Source organism: Phyllobates terribilis, unplaced genomic scaffold (assembly GCF_046119375.1).
Source record: "Phyllobates terribilis strain yellow unplaced genomic scaffold, ASM4611937v1 Scaffold_5__5_contigs__length_657084704, whole genome shotgun sequence".
NCBI classification, from domain to species: Eukaryota; Metazoa; Chordata; class Amphibia; order Anura; family Dendrobatidae; genus Phyllobates; species Phyllobates terribilis.
Window position 1 is genome coordinate 170,330,066 of NW_027362765.1, and position 12,061 is coordinate 170,342,126.

At 42.7% G+C, this 12,061-nt stretch overlaps 1 protein-coding gene across 2 annotated transcripts in view; it reads right to left on the reverse strand.

Moving 5' to 3' along the window:
- Positions 1 to 325: 325 nt before the first annotated feature.
- The window catches only part of STARD3 (StAR related lipid transfer domain containing 3), a 33,431-nt gene continuing 21,695 nt past the window's right edge, over positions 326 to 12,061 (reverse strand). The window contains exons 4-14 of one of the 2 annotated variants that reach the window (XM_073683410.1): positions 10,509 to 10,586; positions 7,754 to 7,807; positions 7,012 to 7,129; positions 6,759 to 6,857; positions 6,458 to 6,612; positions 5,710 to 5,772; positions 5,533 to 5,628; positions 4,924 to 5,003; positions 4,744 to 4,848; positions 3,945 to 4,038; positions 326 to 2,483 (exon numbers count right to left, since the gene is read on the reverse strand). In XM_073683410.1, the coding sequence (XP_073539511.1) occupies positions 2,376 to 2,483; positions 3,945 to 4,038; positions 4,744 to 4,848; positions 4,924 to 5,003; positions 5,533 to 5,628; positions 5,710 to 5,772; positions 6,458 to 6,612; positions 6,759 to 6,857; positions 7,012 to 7,129; positions 7,754 to 7,807; positions 10,509 to 10,586 (1,050 nt within the window). In that variant the 3' untranslated portion in view covers positions 326 to 2,375. The remainder of the gene's footprint in view (positions 2,484 to 3,944; positions 4,039 to 4,743; positions 4,849 to 4,923; positions 5,004 to 5,532; positions 5,629 to 5,709; positions 5,773 to 6,457; positions 6,613 to 6,758; positions 6,858 to 7,011; positions 7,130 to 7,753; positions 7,808 to 10,508; positions 10,587 to 12,061) is intronic. The other variant, XM_073683409.1, reaches the window with a different exon arrangement.

The window sequence follows — 12,061 nt, forward strand, 5'->3', positions numbered from 1 at the left end:
GCTAAAGTATATCCAGTATATTGTTTTTTGGATGGAGGCTTGTTTGGGGAGATTTACAGGGGTAGTTCATTTTTAGGTAATGTTCGGCACCGGCTGCAGTTTTGTTAAAAAACAAAAGAAAAAAAAACTATTTACCCTCACAAGGTCCACCGGCGAGTCTCTTCAGCTGCTCCTGGTGTCTGCCATTGGCTCCTGCAGTGCTGATGTCATATTGACAGCCAATCATAGTGCTCAGAACCAACTGACTGCTGCGCTGTTGACAGGACGTTGACGCGGCAGCAAATGCCAGACACCGGAAGCAGCAGCGGACGCTCACCGGTGGACCTGGAGAAGGAGAGTACAGCGCGGTTTATTCATTTTTAATGAACTGCATCTGGGGGCTGATCATCATCTGAGAGGAGACAACCCCTTCAAGTTGGTTTTCAATTTCATCATCTGTAAGTTCGGTCTGAAATCTGTGTGTACAATGAAATTACAAGTGCAAGGAAGGGGTCCCAATCTATGCCAAGTCACTTCATTCTCATACCTCTTCTCCCTCCCCACAAAATAAAATAACCACAAATTTATTTTAACATGTTTATCGATTTTTTTTTTTTTTTTTAAATTTAGTCAGAAAAAAAAAAAAAAATCAGTTGTCATTACAAAAAACAAACAAAGAACGAACATTTCAAATCTGCATTTTGTTTAAATCATTCCCAATGAAGAAAAGATTGATCAGTATACAGGAACCTGTAATTAAGGAACAACCACCACTGGAGGACCAACCATTTGCACAAAACCCCCTTGACATACTCGCCAGTATGCGAAATGTTAATATAACACAGGCTTATCAGCTCTCCTGACATGGCAAATACATGGAAGCCCCTGAAAGAATAAGGTAAGAGCACCATTTCTTAAAGCACTGCATTGTGCCGTTCCTGTTATTCTTCCTGGAAATGTATAAGCAAATTAACAACAGGCCCTTGCTGATGAAAATGAGGTGTCGGCACTGAGTAGACCGTATCAGACTGTAAATCGGTAAAGGGAATGGTAATGTCAACTGAGTGCTACATTTCCAGAAGTAACAGGAATGACACATTGTAGAGTTCCAAAAGAAAAATGTTTCAGAATTGGCAGTTCTAATACATAATGGTATTCCCCTTAATATAACATGTCAAGAGAACAGCCCCGGTCTCTTTAAAGGAATACATTAAAATTAACATTTATATGTCGCGCAGGACTGGAGAGGGCACTAAATGATACAGGGAGTCAAAGAACCCAAATATGAGAATCGGTGTCCTCCTTTGCTCCTATAATTGTGCATTTAACACAAGACAGTGTTCCAGGTGATTAGTGTATTCCTTTAGGCTGGTCATAGACATGCAAAAACTACCCGCCCGACAGTCCTCTTCTCCAACTGCATCAAACATGCCTTGATAATGATGACTGAATGGCATGGGTACTTACAGGGGGAGCAGACATAAGTGGTCGCCAGACACCATCATGACTTAAAATACAACTTGTCTACTCCAATAAGGACGGGGCTCTACTGGTCCCTGAAAGCGCTCATGTCTATGGCCAGCTATCGGCGGCCTGCGTTCGTCCAGCAGTGACCTACTACTCCCTCCCAGTCTGGATAGAAGCTGTATGAGGTTCAACCATATAAACCATATAACATAAGCAAGGGCTGATAGGCACTGGTTGTTGTTCATATAAAATAAAATTATGAAATAAAACCAAGTGAAAAATGATTACATTGTGAGAGAAAAACATTAAGACGTGTTAAAGTTACCGCCATGTCGACCACTGGCACAGAAGGCATCCAAATAATAATAATAATTTAGTGCACACACCGCTTTCTGTACGACTCAGTGCATCCCCCTACTTACTTCTCAGGGGTGGACACCCATCCCCCTTCAATACTCATCACAGTTACAGGACAAGAGAAATGAAACAAGTCATTTGTAAACAGGACCTCTGGAATCCATGAAAGTCATAAGATTTCGGAGACGTTAACCCTACATGCCCAGCACGGGGTAAATGTCATTCCTCCCAAACAGCAAGCCCTGTCAGTCATTCAGTTGCATTAAAACAAAACAAACAAAAAAAAAATGGAAACTTGCTAAGTGGCTCAGACGCTTCCACTCCGTTCAGTACCTTCAACAATGATGCCATGACCAGCTACGCACGTCGTCATCATCTAGCTTGATATTCATCATGAAATGCATTGGCAAGACTTGTCATTAGACCTAGGGGACAGAGTCTTGTGTGGGACGGTTCTTCCCCCATGAACGTACCAAAAAGGCAAAAAAAAATAAAAAAGCAAGGAAGGAGGGGATAGCGTGCAGACAGCAGTGTGAAGCCAGTGCTGTAGCGTCAGGGAGCATATAGTAGAACTACGATGATCCACTGTAAACGTCGCTGACTCTCTTCCGAAGGAAGCTGCAGAATTCAAACATGGTGGCGGCCAGGCTCTGGTTGATGAGGTAGCGGGGTAGGCGACCCTATTGAAAGAAAAGCGAATTATGGTGTCATATATGCACACATATTATGTTTACATGTCAGGCAAGTGGCCTAGTACTACCCTGGATATGGCCTACTAATGAATCTATTAAATTTAACAATGAAAATGAAGAGAAAGGAAAGGGACACTTTAAATGTCATTATTAAAGGGAATCTTTCAGTGGGATCAACCCTCCTAAGCCATTTATATGGGCATGCAGGTCATAGGAAGCTGAATAACATGATACCTGCGATCTGATGTATTATTCCAGAGAAAAACACAATTTTCTTATTAACTGAGCTGTTAAGATCTATGGGCCGGACACAGATCTCCCTGAGAATCTGCCTCCAGAGATTATTATACATGAAGGGGGAGTTACCAGTGAGGTGTAATGGTTACCAGTGTGAGGTGTAATGGTTACCAGTGTGATGTGTAATGGCCGCTCTCTGCTCTCCTGATCTCACTGCAGAGCTGTGTGTGATTATATCTGACACATCTGCAGGTTCCTCTCAGATTCAGCCTCCAGATCACAGGCAGATAGATTTACAATACAGCAGAGCTGTGAGAGCTGCAGCAAACATGTTAGTAAGGAGACATACTTTAGTTCAGTTCTACTGTTCTGTGAGAGTTGCACGTCTCATACTGGTAACTTCTCCTTTCACTTAAACTAACCTCTGCAGGCAGATTCTCATGCAGATCAGTGTCCGGCCCATAGCCCTGAAAAGGTCATTTACATAAAAGAAAAATGTGGATTTTAGCTTCCATGACCTACATTCCCATGTAGATGGCTTAGGATGGCTGATCCTATGGACAGATTCCCATTAAGATCTTATCTCCCCCCACTAAGAAGCAATTCCCACAATACTGGTGGTGTCATGACTAGCTGTGCTCATCGTACCTGGGATTATTCTTTAATGACACAATCTATACTTCATACATTTCCAGAAGAGGATAGTCCCATGTTTCAAAAAAGTGAAAGGTGGATTTTCTAAATTTCTAATTTTTTAATGTTGGCTTGTACTTGTAAGAAAAGAAGGTTCTCCAGGTACAGAGGGAAGTTATAGGGTATTCAGCACTTCCGCGACAGAAATCAGAGGTTGTTCCCTTGCGCTTCAGCATTGGATGTGGGACTAATCCTCCTCGTTTATGACTGAAATACTACTTATTTCCATGGTGGAAATTTTTTCAACCCACATGGTGAATTTGCACAGATATTTTTCAATGCAAATAAACTGAGCTGCAGACACCTCATTCACATATACAGGATGTAGATTTCATATAAATGAAACAGGAATTTTGGAGTGGAACCCCTGAAGAAATCAATCACTAATGAACATCACCTTAGAAAGACATTTTCTTTAGTCTCAGGAGCTCTGCAACCCACTAGATACAGAATAGAACAGAAATCATCTTTCATGATCTCCCAACAGAATGCCTCATCAATGGAGCTGGACAGGCTTACCTTCAGATCAGTGTTAAGGATCCATACAAAAGTGCAGACGGAGGGGTTCCGAGAGCTCTTTAGCACCACAAAACCTCCTGGTCCATTTTCTCCTCTGAAAGAAAGTGACACTTATAAGATAATGTGTATGGGTTGGAGTTAAAGGAGTCAGACCTACATCAGTAAGTTAGTTTCATATTGTTATGACAGGACATAACTTACTACGGGGAACCAGGGATAACGTATATACCACTTCAAACATTATAGAGAAATGAATTAATCGCTTTATATTCCAAAATCTGACCATTATTCCCCCACACAAGCCTTTTATTCCCTACCCCTAGACTTTTAGGATGTACAGCAGCCCCTAGTGGGCAAATATGAAAATAGCTGAAATCTAAAAAGCTATATTTTTTTTAAATTTTACTCACTTCTATAGCGCCATTAATTCCACAGCGCTTTGCAGACATTATCATCACTGTCTCCATTGGGGCTCACAATCTACATTCTCTATCACTATGTCTTTGATGTGTGGGAGGAAACTGGAGGAAACCCAGGCAAATACGGGGAAAACTTACAAACTCCTTGCAGATGTTGTCCTTGGTGGGATTTGAGCCCAAAACCCCAGTGCTGCAAGACTACAGTGCTAATCACTGAGCCACCGTGCTGCCCTATAGATCAGATAACTGATCTAAACCAATGCTATCTTTAACTATTGTCTCTCCAGCATGCTGGGCGTTGTGGTTTGCCACAGACATCATAAAGAATACATTTTTCTCTTTACAGATGCACGTTATAATGAAGATGTAAGACTGCTCACCGGACATATTTTGTCAGTGGAGGTCTAGTATGGTGCGTCCCTGCAATGCCAGCTGACAAGTAGCGATCTTTTCTTCTCTCAATTCTTCGTATATTGACAAAATCTCTATAAAAAGGTAATATGGTATTTGTTAGAGGATATACCATAAAACTAGGAAACACAAACAAAATAGATACTAACCTGGGTGACACTACTCCACCGGCTGCCCCCGCAGAGACATCGTACGATACAAGGGTGTTATCATCCACACGCTGTAAGATCTGACAAAAAGAACACATGGGAAGCAATGAATTTCTAGAATCAAATTGGAAAGCCTATGCTATTTGTTAATATGGAATACAGCAAGACTCCAAAAGAGAATCTGTCAGCAAGTTTTGCTATGTAATCTGAAGACAGCATGCTGTTGGGGCCAACATACAGATTTCAGGGATGCCTTCAAGAGCTGTGGTTTTGATTTGCAATAATTGTTTTAGCACCAGGAGCTTATCATTGCTGGACACAGCTGTGCCTCCTGGTCCAACTCCGCCTTCTCCTGTAATAAGCAGCTCACTGTCTATGGACATTGTATATTCAGAGCCTGATGTGGGTGGGGTTAGCTTCCTCAGCTCTGCTGCATTGCTAAATCTAAAAGCTCTGATTGTTTCAGAATGGCTGAACCCAGCAAACTAAGTGATATATTGTTGGATTCAGATTCTCTTTGCCTACATCAGGCTCCTCTCAGATAAGGTAGCAACAGTCTGCTGACAAATTCCCTTTAAAGCCTCTAGCACTACAAAAGCAAACGCTGACCTGACAAACAGCCACTGTTCGGTTCCATAAGACCATCTTTTCAGGTTGTAGGATGACCTCCTGGTACACAACCTCTGCAGGGCACTGAATCAGAGCCTGAGAACCAAACCAGAGCATGATCATACTCACATACATCATAAAGATATAATAAAGTCAGAATGGATCCTCAAATCCTACCTTTAAGATGAACGATCTTCCATGGAAAGGCACGTCTAATGTGTACACAACGTCTCCAACATCCTAAAATGCAGAGAGATGTGTTAAGCGGTTAGTCTGATTTAGAAATCCAATTATCAGACACAGCAAAAAGCAATTCGGCTTAAAAGAGAGGGTCCAATGTCTGAAACCTCAGCTCTTAAAGGGGCATTTACATTGAAAGATTATCACGAACGGGTTGTTAAAAACGCTTGTTTCATGATTATGCTGCAGCGTAAACAGGCGGCCATCACCCGATGAACAAGCAAAACGCTAGTTCATCAGGTAAAATGATCTTGTGCATCGTGAAAGAACATCGTTCTCGGTGGCGCATCGTCCAGTGCAAACGGGACTCGGATTGCTGATCACTATGGCAGCCTACGCGCACTGAGCGATCGAGTATAGATCGGAGTGCGTATCATTTACTTTGGTCTGCCTGAATAAATGGGCATTTAAATGACCGCCGATCGGCAAAGTTTACTGATCGGCGTTCATATCGTGCCACTGGTTGGTTCAAGTAAGCTGCCTTTATAGCCACAGCGTCTCTAGCTCTGTAGGATCCGGCATTACATGTAAAGCCATTGATTTAAATGAGAAGCAGAGGTGTGCGCACACAGACCCTGCTTTATTTATTGTCTATGGGATTGCAGAATGGGAATGACCCTTTAAAGTCAAAATGCAAGGCCACAATCAAGCTTGTGGTTATAAGAGGAGGTCGCAGGATACTCACATTGCTCTTTTCAAAATGCCAGCTGACTTCCTGCGCCAATATCTGCTCTACGATCTCCATAGCCTCTTTTCCCTTCCTTACATACTCTCGTTCTTGAAGGGTAACGGCTTTCCGGCCCACAGCTTCATCGTCGTCATCAAACTCGTTATCTGACCCTATGGTGACAGAGGCGGCAAATGTAATCTGTCACCGATCATGCCTCAGGGAAGGTGTCCAAGGATTATAGATTAAGGATGTCAATGACAGGAAGTATAGACATATGTCACAACATGCAAAGTGCAGAACAATAGGAAACCCTGACCTGCAAAGGACTCTGGTGGGGAGTAAAACTGCCCTTCTGAGGGAGCGCCTGGAAACAAAAGTGAAGGACGAAGAGCGGCAGCTTGTGCAGCCAGATACCCTGAAATAAAGCAATACAGATGATAACCGCATGAGAGGAGAAATCTAACACAATCATAAGCAGAACTATTTGTTCTAATCCCATTATTGGTCTGTTCACATTTCATTTTTGGCTATGGACCCTTATTAAGCCCTTTACAGTGGCAGTCACTCACATCGCTCTTCCTCAGCTTCTTGAGTCAGAACCTTGAAGTCCAGGAACCAAGTTTCCAGCCATGCCAATACAAAAGAAATAATAGGCAAAAGATACCCAAAAGCCCCTTTGGATAAGAGCTGAGAAATGAGAAGAAAAAACAGAAGTTTTGACATTCATGTTCATATGTATAGAATAAATTGTTACAAAATGTTGAGTCTTTATCTTGTAGTGATAATGAATTACCATCTGTGTCACAGTCCAGAGCTGAATTAACAAAGAGCTGAAACCTCTAGGAATTCCGTGTTGAATTAATATCTGTATGTAGTCTGGCAATGTATCATCTAATACATACAGTAATGTAATATAAGAAAACTAATTGTGGTATTCAGGCATTGAGTGCATGGGCACTGAAGCTGGCAGAATCCAGCGGTCCCTCCAGCTTCAGAGTAGTGCTTACAAGCTCTATAGCAAAGGTGGATTTTTGTAGGTGTTATTATGCTTTTCTATAGCAAAGAGCTTGCAAGCATGACTCCTTGGCTAGAAAATCAGAATGGTGGCCGGTAACCTAGGCAATGAGCAGTAAATTACAGAATTAAAAATCCCTTCATTCCTAAGAACAGAGATATTTAATAAAAGGGAAATTGCAAAGTAGTTTGTTTTACAGGGACTTCACAATTTTACCCATTTCAGAAGATGAGACAACCACATTAACATTAAACTTTAGTTCTCTCATACAAGGTCTGGAGCTGTGGTCTACATACCTGTGACATAATGACTTTAACAATGAGAAAGGCGCTGGTCACCAGGGTTGTGATCTGGTAAAAGAAGTAACATTGTCAGTTTCTCATCTAAAAATCTGAATCTTGCTTACTACAAGACTAGAGTGAGCCGGGGCCCGAGGGTACAATGACTGCTAACTGCTTCAGATCCAGAATATATTTCTGTGAAGAGATTGTGATACATCAAGAATCTATAATGTCATAGTGGGTTATGTAAAAAAAAAAAAAAAAAAAGTGTCCATCAAGGAAATGATGTAGTATTACATGCTTTGCATTCAAATGAATGGCTGCCATACCGGCAGCTCTCAAAGGCTATGTTCACACACAGCATTTTTGGGGTTTAGATTGCATGTGTGATTTGTTTACAGTATATGTTTAAGAATGCAACACAAACTGCTGCAAAACCTTTTTTCTGCTGTTTTTTTTTTTTTGCACACTCATTGCTTTATTTGGGTGAAAAAACACAGCAAAAATGCTGAAAGAATTGACATGCTGCAGATTTCTAACGATGCAATGCTCAAATTCAATCAGAAAAAAACCTTCAGGCTATGTTCACACGTTGAGTTTTTTCAGCATTTTTTATGCAAATTTTCACCTGCCTTTTAGGGTATGTGCCCACGATCAGGCTATAACAGCGCTTTGGACGCAGCGTATTTTTACTGCATCCAAAGCACTGCGTCCGATCCCGCAGATAAATCCCCATGTGTTTATTGAACACACTAGATGGTTGCCCGATTCTAACGCATCGGGTATTCTAGAATATGTATGTGGCCGACCGGGCGTGACTAATCAGCGAAGCAGTGTTTAAATGGGTTCTGCACTACTTTAAATTAACCCCCCAATGTATCCCCCCGGGGCCCCTAATGAATTCTGTAATTACGTCATGTTGTCAATACTGCTTGTGACAACATCGCTGACCACGCACAGCCAGCACGTAATTCCCCCGGCTGCAGCCGGCTCTTGCTTCCGCTTACATCACGACTATTTGCGGCTACAGCCAGGGGTCTCCTGTTCGCCGTACCACGGTGAATGACGGGCTGTGGGCGGGGTTATCCTCCATTGTTTCACACCCAGCATCCACCGCGCGCTCTGTAAATTTGGCGCCAATATCGCTGATTGGTCGCAGCTAACCGTGTTAGTGAGGATTGGGGAGCGGCGCTGCCTGTGCGGGTACTTCCGGTCATCTCCCGGCTGCATCGCCGCTGACCTCCATGCGGCTACCGTCGGGAGATTAGCGGCTAGGGCCGTGCGGCAGATGAGCCGCTAACGGCCGCCATCTTGTTCTGAAATCCCGTGTCACTGATTGGCCGCGGCCGGACCAATCAGCGACGCAGGATTTCTTGGACGGACAGACAGACGGGATAAGCCGATTATATAGTAGATGAGGAGTTACCGCACACTATACATTCTATTGTGGAAATTTCTGTTGCAGAGACTAACATCTCCGCAACACAAATTGACATGATGCGGCTCGTAAAGCCGCACCGCTGGTGAGTTTGCACGGCGTCAAATAGAAAAAAAAACACTGAAAAAAAAGTTGCAAAAAACACAGGTATCAGGTTTTGCAGCGTTTTTAGTGAAAACAAGCAAGCACAGAAGTATGTGAAATCCATTTATTTTTGTGATTTTCCCAAGTTTACCATCTTGTCTTGGTCACCTGAGATGGCCGTTAGGATTAGTACAGTTCAATTAAATTAGTGATGCGTACAAAGTAAACATTGGCTGACCAAAGTGTGAGATTGAAGGTACTGTGGCCGATCAAGGTGTGAGATTAAACAGTGCCTGAGCAACTCAATGGCCGACCAAAGTGTTAAAGCAAACAGTGTCCTACAAACTCAATGCTCTGCCATTTGTGACCTGTATTCATGCTTCTGTGGTGGAAGTGAAGCTGAACTTTAAGATCCTGAAAAACGCACCAAAACCTGCGTTTTTGACACTGCTTCTTTTCTGCCAAGAGAGCAGGTTTTCCTGCAGAAAAAAAACGCAGTGTGTGAACATAGCCTCATAGTTCTTGCTATTACTGTAGAAAGCAGTCTCTGTGCTGCAGAAGAAAAAAAAAATAAATAAATGAGCTGTAAAAACAGTGTGTGTGAACACATCTTAACCCCAAGCAGGAGAATGTGATATTGAATGCTTTCTCCCCTACTTATTATATCCATTTGCTGATCACACAATCACTATTCAGAGACCTGACTGTGGGGGAACGACTGAGCATATATGACGAGCAGCACTCCACTTATTGGGTGGATGTGCACACTGCTATACTTTTTACATGCCAGCTAGCGCTATACTATAAGAAAATGTCACCTTCTCATTGAATCTTTTTTTTTATCATGTAAAATGAAAAGGTTATTCACCTTTATAAACTGTAATGGTTGTGATATTTAGTAGTGGGCAATCCCTTTAAAAAGTAACTAAACTTTCTTCATGGTTTTTCATATTTAGCAGGCACTACAATAACTGCAGCTTGGTGGGGGTATAGATCCTGAGACTGATTGCTCAATGGACCCCCAAGAAGTGGGGGTATAGTGAGAGATTGGGGGGGGGGGGCTGAGTCTCAGGTTCCTGACCCCCACTAATCTGCAGGCAATTATGGTGTCTGCTAAATAAGAAAAAAACATGAAGGAAGTTTAGTTACTTTTTACATTTCACAACTGCCAACTGTGTGATTTCAGATGTCATCTGTGTTAGTGAAGTACTATGTAAGCAAATATTTATTATTTCCAGAAAGACTTACAGCAATAGCCCACCAATGTCGAAGTCGCAGGATCGCATAGCCTAGCAGCAGAACAGAGAAGCGGAAGACTGCCAGGAGCTGAGAAGATGAAACAAACGGACAATGTTATGGCCACAGTCTGATAAATAGGACAAATAAATCTATTCAATGTGAATACTGTGTTGGGATTCCAGAAAATAAACAAGACCAAGCCACAAATCCTTACAGATCAGACCTGGGCAAAGTGTAGCCCACAGACCAGGACAGCCAAAGGGCTTCATGGAGTGGCATCTTGCACTGCCCTCCACCCAGCGTGTCAATTTTACTGGTATCTTCATCCTTGGGATGTAGATACTGGTGAATACAATGACAGAACATGGAACTGTCAGCTCTCTCTTTCATCATTGAGCCCGTGCATGTGAGAGTGCAGGAGGCGCCATGACATCACGTGAGCGGAGCCTCAGTACACAGCACAGACCAGAGTAGTGGGGGAACAGGGTTACGTGTGGGGGACATAGTGCTGTGCCCCAAGAGGCCCGTGTGGGGACGTCATTGTGCAGGTGGGACTGTAAGGGAGGGTGTGTGAGGACAGCATGCTGCATGGAGGGCTATGCAAGGACATCATACGGTGTTGTGAGATGTTGATCGCGGTAAAAGGGCTGAATAACAGGAACAGTAGGATATACTGCTTCGTATAAAAAGGTTTAAAAAAAGCAGTAAATTATATGGTTTTGATTAGCTGCTACAAGTATAAATAAGTGTTACTATAAACCCTATGGTAATATGTATCAGCAGTAGCAGCTAGTCACCGACTTAATTCAGCTCAATATTAAGTGCTAAAACAGTAATAATTAGCAGAATTACATTTGGACAGTCGGTTCGGCCCTCCGCAACAGTCACGGTCTCTCATGTGTCTCCTTGGGAAAATGGATTGCCCGCCCTTGCTCTAGATAAAACCTATTCTTGAATCCTTCCTACTGTCTCCTATTAAACAGAGGAATAATCTCACCTGATAACGGCTCTGGGACCATTATTTCTACACATCCTGTCTACAACACGTTACTGAAACTACCAATTATTGGTCTCAACAGTGGTAGACAACACAGGAGTACCAAACCCAATGATTGGTTGCAGCGGTCACTTGAAGTAGACAGGACAGCACTGCTGCAGCCCACTAAACATCAACCAATGAAGAGACGGCACTGGAGCGGCAGGGGAATATACAAGCAAGTAATGCTTACTTTGGTAACAAAGCATTAGCATACCCAAATTTTATTAAATTCTGACAACTCCTGTAAACCTGGTGCTAAGGGTATGGAACAAGACACAGCTATGCCAAAAATAATGCATGTCTCATGTACCACTTCCTTAAGCCCAGCCCGGAGTGTCCCTTTAGGAAAGTTCTCCACCTAAATGTATTTTCACAATGATTTGATTAACACCACAGAAGAAGACGGTAGATTATTACTGCTGACACTTAGCAGCACAAAGCCACCACTTGCCGCCAGCTCCAAGCTGAATGGATAAATCCTGTCCAACAGAGGAAATGAAAGCGTTTTCAATGGATTTCATGC